Source organism: Pelodiscus sinensis, chromosome 5 (assembly GCF_049634645.1).
Source record: "Pelodiscus sinensis isolate JC-2024 chromosome 5, ASM4963464v1, whole genome shotgun sequence".
NCBI lineage: Eukaryota > Metazoa > Chordata > Testudines > Trionychidae > Pelodiscus > Pelodiscus sinensis.
The window spans coordinates 27,262,719-27,282,128 of NC_134715.1; the positions used below are offsets into that span (position 1 = coordinate 27,262,719).

Consider the following 19,410-nt stretch of genomic DNA (forward strand, 5'->3'; position numbering starts at 1 on the left):
GAATCTGGTCCCCCAGGCTTGGGGAGCCCACACTGATGCTCCAGACCTTAGCCATCCCCCACGGAGTTGGATCACACAAAATCTACTAGCCTGGGCCCACCAAGGCTCTGGTATGTGAGGGAAATGTGAGGAGAGTCCTTCTCCTTAACGAGTGTTTGTTTTTTTCTGGCCTCTCACTTGTGAGTGGCCCCTGACTGATTTTTCTGTGGGTCAGCGGCCCCAGACCCAAAAAATGTTCCCACCCATGAGCTGAAGTGCATTCATGCAGGATCATACTTCTTGGGGTATTATGAATCAAGTTATTTGGCACCAAGATGTGCTCTTTATATATTTCATTTCTGATTTTTCATTTTATAGTTGACTTGATAAAAAGTTTTTGTTTACTAACATCTTCCAGGAAAACCTGAGACAACAGAGAAACTAATGTACGCTTTCTGATTTAAGAACAATTTGAAAAACTGCACCAATTTTATAGTTCAGAATTCAGGCTCCAATGCATTGGTATTATACAGTTTGTTCACATTTTAAAAGACTCAGTTGATTGGGATAGAGATGAAAATTTCAACTGAAATTTGACATGCAAACAACTTCGTATTTTTCTTTAGGAAGACCGTTCCGGCCTGATTCTATCGTGCATTACATTCCTTTTGCTTGGGATTATTGCATATTTTATACTACTTCTAGGAAAACTTCAGCAATTCTTGTGTGTGAAGGGAGACTTATGTCCTCTCAATTTTTATTTGGGCACTGTTGGATGTAGAGGTGCTCAGATGTCTTTTAAACTTGCTAAGGCATCCTACTTTTATCTCCCTTCAAATGTCATTCCAATTTCCAAATGTAAGTGATCCAACACACACAAAAAGCTTTTTGCTAAAAAGAAAAAAAATACTAAGCCCCCCAAAATATTTTACTTATTTTCCTGAACTTTGACTATTTTACTCTTCATTTGACTCTTGTAAGCTGAATTCTCCTTCCTAGGCATAACTGCTACCTCCTTTTCCTTTCAACACAGTCAATCTAAAGTCAGAAGGATGCTTCAGTGTGATGAATGGGTGATATGGAGATGGCTAGTTTTTTATGCCACATGTCTTTAATATTATCATAGAAAAAGGAGAGGACATTTTAGGGCATTCTGTCATAAAGAAGATGGATGGTTTTTCTTCTATATCAGGATATAACAATGCTCTTTCACAAATCAAAACATTTGTCATTATATTTTTGATGCAAAATTAACGTATAACCTCAAGCTCTCTCCCTTCCAATTCCTCTTTATGGTAGAAAGCTGCTATAGGTTATTGTGTATCATTAAACATATCTAGACAATATATTTTATTTCCTGCAAGTTTAATGAGCTGGATAAACAAATCTTTTAAGTAAATACTGGTAAATTAGATGCTATATTTTTTAACAAAGCCAATCATTAATCTCTCCAGGTTGATAAAGTCTGGAAAGCATGGATGAAATGTATTGCTGCTCCAGCTCAAATTCTTGCCACCAATGTAAATTCCATCCTAAAAATCATACTTCATAAATTGAAGTCTGAAAAGCTTATTAAATATAACTGACATCAGTAATACAACATGTACTTTATGGAATATTTGAGATTCGGTATAGTACAGCAATTTTCCTAAATCTCCGATTATTTGTCTTTTGAGTGGATGCAAACAACTACAAAACATCATCTTAAGGGAACTTGCCTGACAGCTGCACATGGAAGGGTTTTTTTTGTTTTTAACTCTTCACAGAAGAAGTGAGCTGAACAATTATCGAAGCAAAGCCTGTCATAAATGGTATTTATTTAATGAAGATGTATACAGAATAGGTCTTTGTGCACAATTTAATCCCTTTCAGAGACCTTTTCCTTTGGGAAGAGGACACAAATGTCAAGAAGCAATGTTGGCAATATAAATTGTGATTTTATACATGAAAGTTTTGCAAATAATTTGTCCACAATGAGGCCTGGTATCTCTGGATGTTTTGTTTTTTGAAGTGGGGAACTTTTTGTTTAAAAAAGGTTTATTGTGTTAAGTTGTAACTAAAACTTACAAAAGCTAGAATATTCAAAGTTGAGGTTTAGCACAATATCATTAATCTCTGATCAGAATGTATGCTGCAATACCCAAGAATGATGGTTTGCATTAAGAATAGATACTCCTGAACTCTGAACTCTCTTGCTTTTTTTTTTTTTTTTTTAGAGAACATTACTGTTAACTAGACATGGTTTGTGCATTGCCATTCTTGCTTTGTATAAAATAGAATCTGTACCAGTTATTTTGATTCTTGTCTTGCTAGCTCAAAAGCGCACCTCTGCTTATGCTGTCAGCAGCAGCAAGTATTCAACTGGAAAATTAGTTAATGAATAATTAGCAAAAGTTACATTTCAGTAATTGCTATTCGGGGTTTTTAGAATGAACCTTCATGATGTTTACAATTATTAAATAGCCACCTGCAATATAGCATTTCCTTATGAATTTTAGTAGCTCGCAATTGTTTCCCCAGTTTCTGCAACCCCTTTTTCTGAGGTGCATAAGCCGATAGCTGTAAAGATTATATATATTTTTGGTAAGTTTTTCATTAACTTTTTTTGCTGGTAGAAAAGTACTTAGAAATAAATTAAAGCCATGTTTTATATAAAAGTCAGGAAACGATGTCTAGATGAGTGCATTTACACTTGGTCAGTAAGGAATCTCTCCTTATCTGAAAGGCGATTTTACTACCTGGCTTATTGTATTAAAACTGTTTCAGTTGGAGGAAATCTCAAATTGTTTAAAGAACCCTTTTTTGAGTTGTACTGTATATTTGCATAAATGTATGTTGAGCTCTTATTTTATATAAAAATAACTTAATATGTACCATGTACATGTCATTTTACTGTTTTAATGCATCATGCTTGTAACAGGCATTTCATTTATGAGTGAGTGATTAATTTGGGAGCAGTTCAGTATTTTATTTGTATTCATAAACTGGCATAATGTTAGATATATTTTAAATCACCTTTAATTACTTGTCAAAATGCCTTAACTACCCTAGCCTGGCCAAAATAATAGTAGTTTGGTGGGGGTATGGGAAGAATTAATGAAAACACCGTGTGAGAGGTCAACAGCTTTGCACAAACTGTAGTCCCTTTAATCTTTAAAAGTTGAACAAGCTATATCTAAGAACATTTTTGTTGGAAGGAATGTATTTGTGCTGCATAGGGCTTCATTTTTAGTGTTTGAGGAATGTCTCAAATCTGGACATTCCCTACACTAAAGTCTCCAGTATTTTGTCACAATTCCTTGTTAGAGCAGACTATATCAAGTACAGATTTTCCTGTTCTTGAACTTACTCTGATATGCCCCGGTAGAGCTGAACTATTTCCTCACTTTATTTTCCTGCCAGTGTTCTCTGTTCACTATTTTCTATAGCTACAAATCAGGGTATATATGTGGATCAGATAAATGAGTAGCAAAGGTGCTTCCCTTCTACCCCCTGAGCTTAAATTTAATTAAAAAAAATAGGGGGAAGGGATAGCACAGTTGTTTGAGCATTGGCCTGCTAAATCCAGGGTCTTGAGTTCAATCCTTGAGGAGGCCATTTAGGGATTTGGGGCAAAAATCTGTCAGGGATGGTACTTGGTCCTGCTGTGAAGGCAGGGGACTGAACTTGATGACCTTTCAAGGTCCCTTCCAGTTCTAGGAGATAGGCAATCTCCATTCATATCAAATCACATCTACTTTTTTCAGAGAAAACCTAAGGTTATGTTTGTGGATTGACCTCTAAATCACAAGCATTTTTCCTGCTTCCCCCCCCCCCCAGCACATACAAACACTGAATATTTATGTGGGCAATTACAATGCTATGATGCAAGCAAAGGAACTGAATAGGTCAGACAGCTTGATTTATGACCTTTCTACAGAAGTGACAGTACAGCTAGACGATTACAAGCCACCTATATATGCCAAACAAAAAATACAAAGGTACCATGATGAAAGAGATACAGCCAATTTAAAACAATCATATTTCTCTCTGATATATCTTTACCTATTATTACTACTAACGCATGAGGACTAACTGAAAGGTGGGAAAAAAAACCCAGTGTTCCCCCTTTTAAAGTTTACTAACTGCTTTTATTCGTGGTTATTTGTTCTTCCTCTTTTATTGACTGGAATGATGACAAAATTCTCATGCATTATAGAAGAAAGGTTTTTTAAATCTCTCAGTCTGGCTGATAGGCGAGGAAGGGATGTGAGTTTAAAGATATACTCAGATTCTTAACTAAAAACTTTTTCCTTAAAGAGCCATCAGTTTTTCTGTGTTCAGCATCAGGAGAAGAGGAATTGCTTTTTCTTGTGTGAGTAGATTAGCTGGCCCCAGAAACAACAAAGGAATCAACAATAGGACTATGTCCCCAAGTGACACTATAAACTGTCCAAAAATGAACACAGTTCAAAGGCCTGATGGGGCAAAACACATTTACATTTGCATGTCTCTGGTCCAGGTCCTTGGGAAGGGACAGCTTGATGTAGTGGAAGTAGTTTCACTGGGGGTTCCTTTGGATTCAACTGGCAGAATTTAGAAAAGAGTTAAGAAAGGTAGGTTAAACCATTCTATTTAAATATTTTCACTGCCTTTTGGGAGGCTCCATAAGTGGGTTTGAGAAACCGATCTCCTTGGAAAGAATTGGAGGAAAAAATTCCAAACCTTCTCTTTGTGTGTGTGGAATTCTGTAAATTCTAAACATTTAATGAGACTTACTGCTATAGTTACTAGCTCTCAGCACATTCTACTTGCCTGTAAAACTCTACCATGCACAGACGCCCACATGGAGAGTGTGCATGGTTTCAAAGTTCATTCTGCGCTAGGATGGGTTAGCTTTACAAGTTAAAATAAAAAAAAGAACAAATTAAAAATTACTTAGAAGAGTTAGATGCCTTCAAGTCACTAGGGCCTGATGAAATGCATCCTAGAATTCTCAAGGAGCTAGCCGAGCCTTTCGCTATCATCTTTGAACAATCATGGAAGTCAGGAGAGATTCCAGAAGATTGGAAAAGGGCAAATGTAGTGTCCATCTATAAAAAGGGAAATAAGAACAACCCAGAAAACTACAGACTAGTCAGTTTAACTTCTGTGCCAGGGAAAATATGGAGCAAGTAATTAAGGAATTCATCTGCAAACAAGTGGAAGATAATAATGTGATAGGTAACAGCCAGCATGGATTTGTAAAGAACAAATTATGTCAAACCAGTCTGATAGGGTAACAAGTATTGTGGATATGGGAGAAACGGTGGATGTGGTATACCTAGACTTTAGTAAAGCATTTAATATGGTCTTACATTACCTTCTTGTCAGTGAACTAGGGATATACAACCTAGATGGATTGTAGTGACCTCCTCTGGTCCAGCAAAATCCCTCATCTGCAACCAGTCAGGTCCCAAATGTGCTGGACCAGGGAGATCCAACGTGTATTGTTATTTTTTTGTGACTATAGACACACTTTTTCATGAAACACACACAAAGTTGCAATGAAAATATAAATACATAAACTCCAGCAAGAAATGTTCACACCTTAACATTACTGCTGCCCCAAACACACACATTTTTAGAAGAAAAGAGATACACCTCAGACTGTAAGTTAGATGTGCTTCCTTTACTTTCTGGAAACACTCAACCTAGTTACCTGGCAAACACTCAAAGCCTCTGCTTTTCATGTTTCGCATTGCACCTTTTCTATATACTTTATCTCATTTAATTACTGCTGTTGAAGTTAAATCATGCCAGTAATTTCTGTTTTATTTATGTAGTACTGCAAAGCACTGGTGACACTATCCATTTCATCTTCTTGACATGATTCAACTTTAGTTGTATGTTACTTTCACAGTGACAACATTCTATGACTCTGGGACAGAGTACTAAAATCTCATTAACGAGAAAAAAATATGACTGTATATTTACGTAATAAACCAACAAACATTCAGTGTAATGAAGACTTAAATAATGAACATATTATGGATCTACTCTACTGACACATTCCAATGATAATACAATAAAAATAGATTGAAAACACTTAAAAAAAACCATTTCAGTAGGGTGCTGAACCAGGGTCAATCCACCTAAAAATTTAATGAAACAAAAAATTAACGTGGGGGGGGGGGGGCGGGGGGGAGAAGGGGGGAGGAAGAGAGGAAGACTTTTCTGAAACGTTTTTATTGACAAAATGACTTTTTAATCTCCACCCATTCCTAGGGCTACGGATAGGTCTGACTACTTTCACTATCCACGTTTTGTTAGATAGGTTTTGTCCATTGGTCCTAGTAAATGATGTCACATATCCAAGAGATTCTCAACCTTTTCCTTTCTGCCTTTCCCCCACATGCTCTAAAAATTCCATTGCCCACCTGTGCCACAACAGCTGTTTTTCAGTAGATTAAAAGCCTTGGCTGAAAGTAAGAGGCAGCAAGCAGAGCAACTGCCAGGGCCCCAACACCACAGGAGATCTTGTGAAGCTGAGTTGCTCAGGCTTTGGTTTCAGCCCTAGGCAGAGAGATGTGGGATTCAGCTTTCTGCCTGATACCAAAGGAGAGAATCTAATGTTAGCCCTGATCTCTGGTTTATTTTGGTGGACCCCACCTGCAACCTGCTTGCAGTTCCGCAGGGGGTCCCAAGCTAAGAACCACTGACATATCCTAACTTCTGTTCAAACATTTTTCCTTTTGGTAATAACAAAGCTAGTATTAAAAGAGGAGAGAAGAAACCCGCTCAGTAAGAGTTGTTTTCTTAGGAAGCCTCTATCTATGTAATGACCTTTTCCTTGTTTACTGTCTACCAATCTACTTGAATATAAACTTACCCTTTAGCTAGAATTGTCTTTTAGAAAAAGAGTATACATGTGATTTTCTTCTGACAGTAACAGATATACAGTAACAAAAGCACAAATAAAAATGAAAGTTTTAGTGTTCTTCCTTTGCTTTTTAATCCCATCATAGTGAATGTTAGAAAAGGAGACGCATGAACATCATGTAGCTACAAGTGGAAAAGGTGAATAATTAAAGGATTTTCAGCTTCAGGTAAAATTACATCAATCTTGTAGGCTTTGACACTACAGAACATCCTTGGTGAGCAGGTGTGCGCTCACAAATCGCTCTGCTCCTATACCAAAAGCCTCACCCCATTTCTTCCAGCAAGACATAAAAAAAGAATTATTGGCAGATGTGTATGGCTTCTGCTTCACAAATACCATTATTAACGAGTGATGAATCTCCATAAATTGCTTTATAAACACACCTGCCACTTGTATCTCAATAAAGCCATCAAACACAAACCAGGTATTAGTAATATGTGGAACCAACATGTTTTCACAAAAAAAAAAAAAAAATCAATCCAGACTATCTCCTGCTAGAAAGAAAAAAAAGAATGCGGCTTTTTTTGTCTCATAGAATTTTCAATCTAACATTTTATATGAAACCACCCAAGTATAGTAGCATACTATATATGAATATAATTGACAGAGTCCAAAATTGTTTTTCTTCACAAATATACAGTCATTTGGTACTGCAGGATAGCACCGCTAAGTCTGAAACAATTACCTTGTAAAATGATATGCACAAAAAATAAACTTCTTGAGCTTGGGCATGTTATTTCAGATACGAGCGTCATGAATGTATAGTTAAGGTGTGAGAAGGAGCTCCACAATTTAAAAAAAAAAACTAGCTCTAATTGCCTCTTAGGCCCTTCTCTAAAGGAGGAAAAAAGCTAAGATTTTTCAAAAGTATAGCATAAAAAGTTTAAATAAGTCCTTTTCAAAAAACTAACTTTCCATCTTCCAAAAACTCAATGAGAACTGGGCAGTGGATTGCCATCTGTGCCATTGACAAACTCCACTGTTACAGCTGCATGCATCATAGATAGAGGTGAGCAGAGGATGTTCCAACAGACAGGGAATTGCAAGTCAGTTGGTAGCTACCTAAAGAGAGAGATTGTCATCTCAATGTGTGCACTCAGCCGAGCCAAGCTCTGATGTGCAAGTATCTTTAGCAGCTAATTCTGATGAACATATGAGATGAGATAAGAATTATTTATGGAACCTCAGTTTAGGATGTCCATAGTTTTTTTTTAGTATTTGGGTTCTTTTACAGCTGTATGGTATATCAGTGTTTATATGGTCCTTACCACCATTGCACTGAGCATCTCTGGTAAGTCAACTTTTAAACAACAGCTAGTAGCTTTACCTACAACCCATTTTTAATATTCAAATAAAACTTGTTTTCTGTCACGATTCAGCTAGCTGAACTTTGCTCTTTCTTTGCTCTCCCTGAGTGCATCCCTTTCCGTTTTAGGACTTGTGCCTGCTACAGAGATTACTGTATATTGATAGAAAGGTTTGACCTGTATAGGAAAAGAGAATGGATAACAAAAAGTTTAGAATGCTGCTTGTTGGTTACAAGCCGAGGAATGCTAGGAGGAATAGATGGGCCAATAAAATGTGTTTTGGCCACAAAGATGTACCATCCTAATCAAGAGCATGTCCAGCAACTATCCTACAATAAGACCAAATATTTGTGCAGGGGTTATTTCCAACATTTTCAATTTTTTTGTCTTGAGGTAAACATTGCAATGTTATGGTTTCCATTAGGAAAGATCAGAGTTCAGATTGTTTAGCTTAGAGTACAGTACTGTCAGATGCAGGATTCTAATCTTTAACAAACTGTGATATTACACAATACAGGCGCTCTCAGGACTGTGGCATTTTAGTGGTTTTACTCTAGGTATTATTTGAGTAATGTGATATAAACTGCTTGACAGCTGTAAGAACTGAAAGTTTACAGACAAACAAAAGAGAAACAGTCATTTTTAGGGATAAATCAGACTTTTTTTTAAAGCCTTTACAGAGGGAACAAATTTCAAACAAAACAGACTGTTCAGAAGACTGTTAAAAACAAACACAAATCCATTACAAAGATGGATTACCAGTTATGTGTGTGCATGCATCAAACCCCAAAATGTGATTTACTAATGGTATGCTTCCAAAATTAAAGTATTATTAATTAGCCTGTTTCTCTCTCTGCTCATAAAAGTTAATTTTACTATGAAACGATATGACCTAAGTTGCATAAAATGATTTGGTAGCTGTAGATGAATATTCTGCCTCCAAAATTATTCTTGGAAGATTTTTATATTCAGTTAAAAATAAATCTCCCAGAAAATACCAAGTACGGTCCATCTTAGAAAAAAATACACAGCTAACACATCAAGAAAGTCATTGCCTTTGTAAAAGTGTTCAGATAATTTGTAAGTATCATGTAGGGATTCGTTGTACCTCAAAGTAGCAACCTGCAACCCCCATATCTATCATTTATAGACAGTGATATTTCATGTAAAACATGCCATGTAAAACATCACATGAGAAGTCTTGATCTACTGAAATCAACTGTTGTTATTGAAATATGTTGTAAACTTGGGGAGTCGTCCACTGTTGGTTTCCAGGGACAACAAAAGGGGTGATCTACACCTAGACAGCCATTAAATCACCATTAATCTGTATAGGAGTTATAAGCAAAAGACTATTCAATTCTATGATTCAGCAAAGCTTACCAGGATATTTCTGGGCTAGCATTTTCTAGGGAATGCTTTTGCCTCTCTCTTCCCCCACCTATCCTGAAGCCTGGTCCCAAGGGTTAAAGGCAAAGCCTGTGTATTAAGAGGCAAGAAAATATTTCTTGATCCAATTACTGCTTAGTCTAATAAGGTTTAGGATTTAGACTGTGTGCTTACTTTTTATTTTCTTTAGTAACGATCTCTGACCTTTTGTGACTACCACTTAAAATAATTCTGTAGTTAATAAATCCGTTTTATATTTTACCGAAAGCAGTGTGTTTTGGATGAAGTACTTGGGAAATCTCAGCTCGGTTTACAAAGGCTAGTGTATGCCCTCTCCACATCAAGGGAGGGAAGGACTGGGTAATGAACTTACAACTGGTCAGCCTTCTGACCAGGGCAAGACAATACGGTTCTGGGGTGCAAGGCTGGAGATTTGGGAAATTTGCTGGTGCCTTTTTCTAAGTGATTCATGAGTGTCTCTGAGAGCATTCTTGCAATTTAGTCTGTTGTGCTAAGTGATAATAGCACCTGAAGGGATCTGGTGCTTGTCACCAGCAAAGCATGGAGAGTGACTGACAGGTGGGAGAATTAAGAGGGCACAGCAGTACCCAGATCCAGGTTGTACTCTGGGGATTCCATCACATGCAGATTGGAATTACATATGCCCCTCTTTTTACTGGCATCGTTACTTTTCCAATTAGCAATGGAAACTGCATTATTACTCAGTGCCCCTTGGTATGGTACCTTCTGCTTCTGGGATTTAGACTAGATAACTCTTGTGACGCCTTCTAACCCTATGCTTTGATGATTACCAATGTACTAGACGGAATATGATCTTATACTGGTAAAATACATATTTTGAGAACTCAGTGAGTGTTTATTAAAATGAAGAAAATGTGAAAACCCTACCATCTTGCAACTTTGATGAGAAATAAAAGACTCAGACTGGAAACCAAGTCACTTTCATTGTCAGGCTGAGATAAGCCAATTGGGTGTGCAGCAAGCTTAAAAAACCGAAACTTTAGGCTGTTGAGTCATAATTGATGTTAGATTGAATCACTGTAAATGTCTTCAACAATCATCTTTTTCTCAGGCTGACCCAGTTTTAGGTGAGAATTGTCTATAAATTACGTTCAGAAAATTTTCAGACATGGCAAAAAGGTTATTTCAATCAAAATAATGAATACTCTGCTTAGGGGCATACAGGTGACTAAGAGTATCATTAGGCTATTCCTTTAAGCCAGAAAGAGTCAGATATATACAACTAATCACCATATGTTAAGAGAAGATACTGCATTTTAATTCCAAATAATGTTGATATTGTCTTTATGATTATTTTCCTGGTTTTTTTTTCAGAAGCCAATTTGGACTGCATTTCGAATTAACTTCAGAACTTTAAACTACACTGTGTTATCACCTACAATGTTTCCTATGGTACAAAAACCTCAACTCATTTATAGTGCATTTGTTATTACCAGGGCTCGCAGCGCGGCCCCGCTGGCTTAAAATCTACTCGCCACAGAAAAATAGATTGAATCATTTGTTGAGCTCTGGTTATCACCTATACCTCCTTTTAAAACGTTTCTCATAGGGTACCTGACATATATCATGCCACTGCAATTTGATTCCTACAGTAACATCAGTAAAATGAACAAAACTCTGTTAACAAGTAGCCTAGTATAATGATAATCTCACTAAACCCTGTGTATGCTATAATTGAGATTTATTCCCATAACTGACATTCCTATATTGGCAGTCTAGGAACTATGACTGGCTCATGGGTGCTCAAGGCAACTTGAAGCAAATTTTATTTTTTTTCTATAAAAAAAAAAGCAGGTCTCAGACTGTGTAAACAAAAGAGCTATAAAGATATTTGTTGAATGTACCATTTTCTATGATGCAGGCCATTAAGAAATGTCAGAAGCACTTTTAAAGGCACTTTTGGAGCACCAAGGATTTTCTGCAAAAGTTATTATTACTGGAACTGTTCATCTGTTATTGTTCTAAATGTGTACTTAAATCTTCACAAACAACTTTGGAAACTTTCTACAGTCCTTTTTCCCTCAATATATGCATACTGGTGATTCCCTATTTCTCTGAAATAATAGTTATTGGTATAGCCTATATTTAATGTTTTCCAACACAGAGTGTGGTGGACAACGTTCTTACTTGACAAATCATATTATTTTATATAAAATTAATAAAGTTTCAAAAGTGCTTTGAGCTTGGCATATTATGGTTTTTGGAACTATTCCATTACACAATAAATCACAATAATCCTAAATTATGTCAAAGACATACACTATATGATTAGACAATTCTTCAGAATATAGGACTTCACATCTTCAAAATTCCTTACAATATTATATAATTTAAAAATGGTAATCATAAAAAGTCAGAATCATATTTCAAGTCTACTGTACTATGAAAGCTAACAACATTTTGTTCATACACCATGCTATTACAACGTACAGGACACCCATAAGAATATAAAAACAATTTGGTTGGTTTAAGACTCATATAATTAAGATATACTCAGACAAATAAATCAGGAGAAATGACCTGGGCAAAAACGTAATTAAAATATTTTTGAACTGAGCTCTAGCCAAAATATTTAGCCAAACAGCCATGGAATGGGAGGAGATCCTTTGAACAGGTTCACACCTTCCAGAACTTCAAAGGAGATCTTTTAACTTTAGGAAAGGAATTTGAAATGACCAAAAATGCGAGGGAAATTAAAATACAATATGGAACAGGATATCAAATTAAATTAGCTATTTTATAAATTGCAAAATATAATGGCAATTGTACTTATAACGGGCCGAACAAGAAATGGCTTTCCAAGCATTTGAATCTGCACCCCTCACCCACAAGCCTGCCCTGCTAGAACTCTCAGGAAGGGAGCAGCACCAGACCATTCAAAGCAGCTAGCTTCTCCCTCCCTGTGCCTCTCTGCACCATGTGCTACAGGGAGGGCAGAAAGACTTTGTGTGCTGTCCTCGCCCCCAGCACAATCTCTCAGCTCTCATTGGCCAGGCAGACAGCCTGCCTGAGGGTCCCGCTGGGCTGCTGGCTGGGAGCCACATAGGTAACTGCTTCTCAACCAAAGCCTTCCTCTAGCATCACATCCCCTCCTGCATCCCAACTCACTGCGCCAGGCCAGCACCTAAACCCTCTGCACCCTCCCACTCCTAGGTCACAACTCCTTCCCAAATCCTGCATCCCTTTCTTTTGCCCCTCCCCCATGTCAGAATCCTTTCCTGTACCAATACCCCATACCAGCCTTATACCCCCAATGCCCTGCCCCAGGTCATAACTCCTTCCTTCACTCAAACTTCCTCTCAAACCCACACTCTCTCCTTTATCCCATTCCCCTCTGCACCCAACCTCTGTCCCACATCCCCTCCATAGAAAAAGGCAGCCCTTGACCACTTACCAAAATCTTGGAGTGGCCCGCCCATCAAAAATTATTGCCCACCTCTGATTTAGTAACTAGGCTGCAGTACATTAGTAGAGGAAAATTTCTGATACCACAACACTACTACCCAACAAAGTATAAAAAAGAAGGACTGGAACCCGTGAGAGCATTCAGAGAGACCATGAAAAATGATTTTTAAACACCCACAGAAGAAGATATTGCTAACATACAGATTAGGAATCTGTTTGCTGCTTTGTTGTGTTTTAACTTTTAACCTTATGAAATCCCATGGTTGTAGATATTTTTCACAACCACAACTGTGAGATAAAATTAAAATGCTTTTCTTTTTTTTCCCCCAAGAATTTCCCCATAATTCTTTAAAAAAGTGTGTGTCTGTTTCTCTCCTTATGAGTTTCTCATACTACAACTATCACATAGATTTCACAGATGGTGTTGGATTAATACAGAATCCAACAGATTAGATAAACAGACTAAGTGCTCTGGCGAGAAAGCCCTCCACTGAGTTTGCTCCCTAGTGGTCATACCCTTTGATTTGCCCCCTGACTTGCCTTCCTAAAACAACCTTACTATACTAGCAACAGCCTTATTTTCAGCCCTACATTTTATTTATTTAAATGCAGCTAGGCTATATTACTTATTAAATAGCACACTTGTCAGAGCTTCAAACAAAAATCATAAGAGACAGTTGCTAAGAGCAACTGATTTAAATAACTGATTTTAATGAGTGAAATCAGCAAGTTTGCAACCTTCATTTAAATCATTAATTTTAATCATGTTTTTCATTTGTACTTTTTAGATTTTTTTTCTAAAAAAGGCTGATTCTTCTTGAAATGTGTAAACATTATAGATTACCATTTCCTAACTAACTTAGGAGCTAGGAATAGTAGAAAATTGATAAGGGAAACCAACGGACATAAGGCAATATATATGGCTAGCAAAGTTAAAGACAATAAGGAGTTTTTAACTATAATAGAAACCAAAATGGCACTGACCCATTATCAATAGTAATACAGAACAGGCATTAGTGTTGGCTATTTATTTTTGCTCTGTGTTTGGGGAAATAAACAGATAATGTAATCTCATCATGCAGGATAACATTCCTTCCACTACACTAGTTCTCAGATTGTTAAACAGAATTTACTTCCTTTAAACATTTTTAAATCAGCAGGTCAAGATAACCTGCATCAAAGAATTTTAACAGATTTGGCAGAGGATCATGCTGGACCATTAACGTTAGAAGCCTAGGAGCAATGAGGAAGTTCCAGAAGACTGGGAGAAGACTATTTTTATGCCAATTTTTTTAAAAAAGTCAACAGGATGACTTGAATAATTGTAGGTCTGCCAGCAGTCCTAGAAAAGGTGGCAAAACAACAGATTCAGGACTCAATTAATGAGTAACACAATGCTAAATCGACACAGGTTTATGGAAAAACAGAGCCTGTTAAACTAACCTGATATCTTTTCTGATGACATTACAGGTTTAGTTGATAAAGTCAATATAGTTCTAATATACTTCTGTACTTGTTACTGCACAACATTTTGATTAATAAACTAGAATATATAATTAGCATAGCACACATTACATAGAGTACAAACTGGCTAAATGATAGGTCTCAAAAATGTAATTGTAAATGGAAAATTGTCATCAAGCGGGTGAAAATCAGGACAGTGCTACTGGTATCCGTTCTTGGCCTTACACTATTCAACATTTTATCAATAATCTAATATGAAAGTGAATATAAAATGCATCACTGATCACGTCTGCAAATGATGCAAAACTTGGTAGAGAGGGAGAGAACAGATTACTGATTCAGAGTCATCTGAAACACTTCGTAAACTTGGTACAACAAACAATAAATGTTTGTCTAAGAATCTCAACCATATTTAGAGCATTGGAAAAACTCTATTCTGGGAAGCAGAGACTCTACAAAAGATCTGGGGATTGTAGTTGAAAAGCATCTGAACATCAGTTCCCAGTACGAAGGTGTGGTCAATGCATAAACAAGGAATCCCAAGTAAGAGTAGAGTGGTTATTTTACTTCTATGGCACTGGTGTGACCATTGCTGGAATCTGTATCCAGTTTTGGTGCCCACAATTAAACAAGAACATTGATAAATTGGAAGGGGTTCAGAGAAGAGCCACAGGAACAAATGAAGGATTAGAAAAAACATTTTATAGTGGTAGATTCAATAAGCTCCATCTATTTAGTTTAAGAAAAAAGGGAAGATTAACGGGTGACTTGATTACAGATTGTAGATATTTACACAGGAAATAAATATTTAATAATGGGCTCATTAGTCTAGCAAATGAAGGTGTAACACAATCCAATGTCTGAAAGAAGAAGCTAGACAAATTCAGACTGGATATAAAGTACAATTATTAACCATGACAATAATTAATCACTGAAACAAATTCCCAGAAGGTGTTACGAATTTTCCATCACGGGTAATTTTAAATGAAAATTTGATATTTTCCTAAAAGATATGCCACAGGAATTATTTTGGGGCCAGTTCTATGGCTTGTATTAGATAGAAGGTCAAAGGATCAAAATGGTCCTTTCTGGCCTTAGACTCTATGGCTCTATCAAGAGCTTTTACCCTGAATTTGGTGCTTCCTTTTACTACCTGTACATATTTATTTAAGCAATGGAATAGCTTAGCTTGCATTAAATCAGATTAATAATTTTTTACATTTTTACTATATTAGGGAACGGTGAATGGTACATTTCTTATTAACTAAACGTTAATTTTTAAATTTTGATGTGCATCAAACTGTTTGTAAGAAATCTGCATTCAATTAAAAAGTATATAACCCGCATTTAATATTTGTATTAAATAAAAAAATACTGTAATTGGATACATAAGAAGAAAGGTTTATCAAACCATGTTTTCTATCTAAAACTGATTAATTAAACAAAGGAAAATATAGCTGTAGTTATTGGAATGAACTGATTTGTTTTTGGTCACTATGTTCTTTAAGACTACAGAACTTGTCAATCTTATCCTTTCACATCTAGCTTTTATTCAGGGATTTGAAGAAGAAAGGCAACATTCGTGTTTTTTCAACTCCCAATTAGTTTCTTAACTTTGAATGAGCTAGTCTTTGAACTCAACTAGCTGAATAAATTTAAAATGAAAAAAATATTCTCTCTGAGCCCACAAAAGCAAGTACTATTGTCAAAAGCTGGTTTAGCTCTTCAGCACACTCTTGTTGTAGATGTTTAGCCAGTGACTTCCACCAATTCACTGGTCTGTCTTCCTTTACAACTATGCAGCAACACATACTGCTCAATAATTTTTTAATTTAAACATTTTTACTAGATTAGAATAAAGTTAGGCCTTAACTTAGGGTATTCATTTCAAATTTAATTTATACAACTTTTAAAAAAAATGAACTTGCATTCTATTTAAATGCTTAACAAATCTGATAAATTAAATAAAATCTGATTTTCTTCTTGTTTCTTTAAACAATTTTAATCTAACCTGCAGCTCTTTGCTATAAGAAGTTTAGTATCTTAAAGCCCTGATCCCATAAATGTTTGTGAGTTTACTTCATCTTATTACTGTGAATAGTTCCACTGATTTCATTTACTCACAGCATTAAAGTTTTAAGCATGTACGTGTTTGTAAGACTAGTGCATAAATGACAAAGTAACAGAGAAACAATGGTAAAATATACATCAGGAAAGAGGAGAGTACAGAAATGATGGGTGAGGGAGACAAAATTATTTAGTTATCGCCTATCTTGATGGTTCAAAAAACAGTTCTCTTAAAAAATAAAACCATCACATTGCAAGTAGATCTTGAAATCTGGTATGATGGTATTACAGCAAATTGATGTGCCCAAAAAATAACAATAAATAATTATGCAGAGCAGTATTTTATATATTTTAAGCGCTATCTGAATGTTGATTAAATGCAAGTTAATGAAAATATATCTTCCAGTTTAAGTTTATTTAGTTCAAATATTTTTTATTATCCAATAAGGTTTTGCTCAGAAGTAAGGCCGTAGTCTCATGCTGGACTGTTACATTTTCAGGTGATACAGGTTGTTTGTATTTAACTAAGTCACATAAGTATCCACTAAAAAGCGGGGAGAGCTGCTGATCAGTGACTAAGGGGACCTCAACTGGAGTAGCTTCACTTCTATGCAAACAGTCTCTTATAAGCTTTGAATTTCAACTGTGGACTGCTTTAAACAATGCTTCTTTATTGGCTTTTAAACTACTTTTTGTATTCCTGCTCTAATGACTGCTTCTGTAGCAAGAAATGTAATCCTGAACGAGGGAAGTCTAGGGCTAATGCCATATACTGGGATAACCATAGTAACAGTGAACTGAGCAGAGCAGAGTAATTCATTAAGGATAAATTTGACTAACTTCACCATTTCCTGTTTGTGACATGGCAACCAGTAATTTAAATTTTTGAATTAATTAATTATTTTAAATTTGACTGATTTCTCCACGGTTTATTTGAATCCAAATAACAGAACCTGCCCATGCACCCCTGAACAAAATAGAGACTTTCTTGAATTCACTGGACTATGTCCCAGGTCCTAAACACTATCATAAGTTTCCATAACCCTTTCAGGGGTTTGGAAAATTAGATTTGACAAACATAAATATGGGCAACAGAATATTTTAAAATAACATACAGAAAAGAAAAAGTCACCGTTTATATACCTGGTAAATCTGAAAAGAGCAGAATGCATTCATTGAATCCATTAGCCAGAAGCCGGTCCCGCAGCTGCTGCAGAATAGCTACTCCAATGCAGAACGGGAAGGAAGAATTCCCAAGTAGTAATGTATCCCACAGATGAAAAATTTTGTGCAATGGGAAGACATCTACAAAACAGCATAGGCAACAAAACATTGATTATGATAAACAATGTTAAGTTTTTAAAATATACATGACTAACAGTCTACAAGTTTTATTATTGCCTAAAAAGTTACTCCTTTTTAATTTGGGAACAAACAAGCCTAAACTTGTTTAGCTATAGATTCGTTTTCATATGGAGATTTATTATTCCCTATGGCAATGAACATTTTACTTCAATATTAAATATCTACTTTTGTGGATTATTTTCTTTTTCTGATCAAAAGTACACAGTTTTAGGGATATTTTTGTCTCGTTTGGAACAATCAGTAATTATGCACAAGGCTACTAATGAGGGTGGGGAGAAGGGCAAGTGTGAAAAACAAATAGTATGCAATAATTCTTAGCTGATTGAGCTTTCAGCAGGGATTTTTCTCCTGTGAAGACATTCTGAATCTTTTCTTTCAGACGGAAAAAAGGACTAATGGCAATGTGTGCATAAAATACTCCTGATAAAATTATTTAAAGCATGTTGGGTAGGATAAAAGTATTAATTCACTATTTGTCATTAGAGGAAAACGTGGCAGAATTGCTGTGCTCACAAAAGGTTTAACAGAATGTACTAGTTGTGGTCAAGAGATGACACTGCTTGTTGCACAGGCAACCTTTGACTCTGACATTTCACCAGCATACAAAACTTACAGTATTTTCCCAATAGGAATATTTTGCTCTGTTAATGTTTTTAAATACCCCCAATATCATCTGCTATGAAACTGGAAAACATATCTTGGAGAAGGAGGAAGAAGTACTTTGAATTATTCCTCTCTTACATCTAAAATAACACATTATAATAATCTCCATACCGAACAGTCTGTCTCATTTAAATTTATTCAGGGGCAATATTCCTTTTACCTGAGCAACATCCTAAAATCATTGTACATTAGTAATAGGTCTGTGTAATAGTAAATTAATGGTTTATATAATGAAGGTGCATTTGCATATGTTGGCCTTCATCACAAAGTCACTATCACTTTCTCACCTCAAAAACTGACTATATTTTTTTTAAATGTGACAAATTTTACATGAAGATTTTCCTCTCTAGATAAGGGCTTCATCTTTCACTACTGACTCCTACTTCAAAGAACAAGAAAAAGTGCCAGTTGTCAGGCAAGCTATATAGAGTATGACACAAGAGATCTATAAAATCCGGAAATGTATGAACAAAGTGACTAAAAGTGTGATTTCCCCCATCACCTAACTCCAAACTAGGGATAACCTGGTTAATTGAGTAAGCAGCAGATATTAAAACAAACATAATGAAGCACTTCTTGACATAATGCAGTGGAATTCATTGCAATTGATACTGTGATGTGTAACTTGGTTGAAAAAATAAATAAGTACATAGAAGACAGATCTATCAGTGGCCATTAGTCATGATGCTCAGGGACACAAAGATCATCCTCAAGGAATAAACCACCAACAGCTAGAAGTTGGGTATCACTCAAAATCACCTTGTTTTGTTCTTTCCCTCTGAAGCATCTGGCACTGGCCACTGTCACAGACAGGATACTGAGATAGGT

The 19,410-nt window shown here is 36.0% G+C and overlaps 1 protein-coding gene across 8 annotated transcripts in view; it reads right to left on the minus strand.

Moving 5' to 3' along the window:
* TBCK (TBC1 domain containing kinase) overlaps positions 1-19,410 on the minus strand; it is a 184,130-nt gene that overhangs the window by 71,064 nt on the left and 93,656 nt on the right. For all 8 annotated transcript variants that reach the window (XM_075929700.1, XM_075929695.1, XM_075929699.1 and 5 more), the window contains one exon: positions 17,698-17,859. In XM_075929700.1, the coding sequence (XP_075785815.1) occupies positions 17,698-17,859 (162 nt within the window). The remainder of the gene's footprint in view (positions 1-17,697; positions 17,860-19,410) is intronic.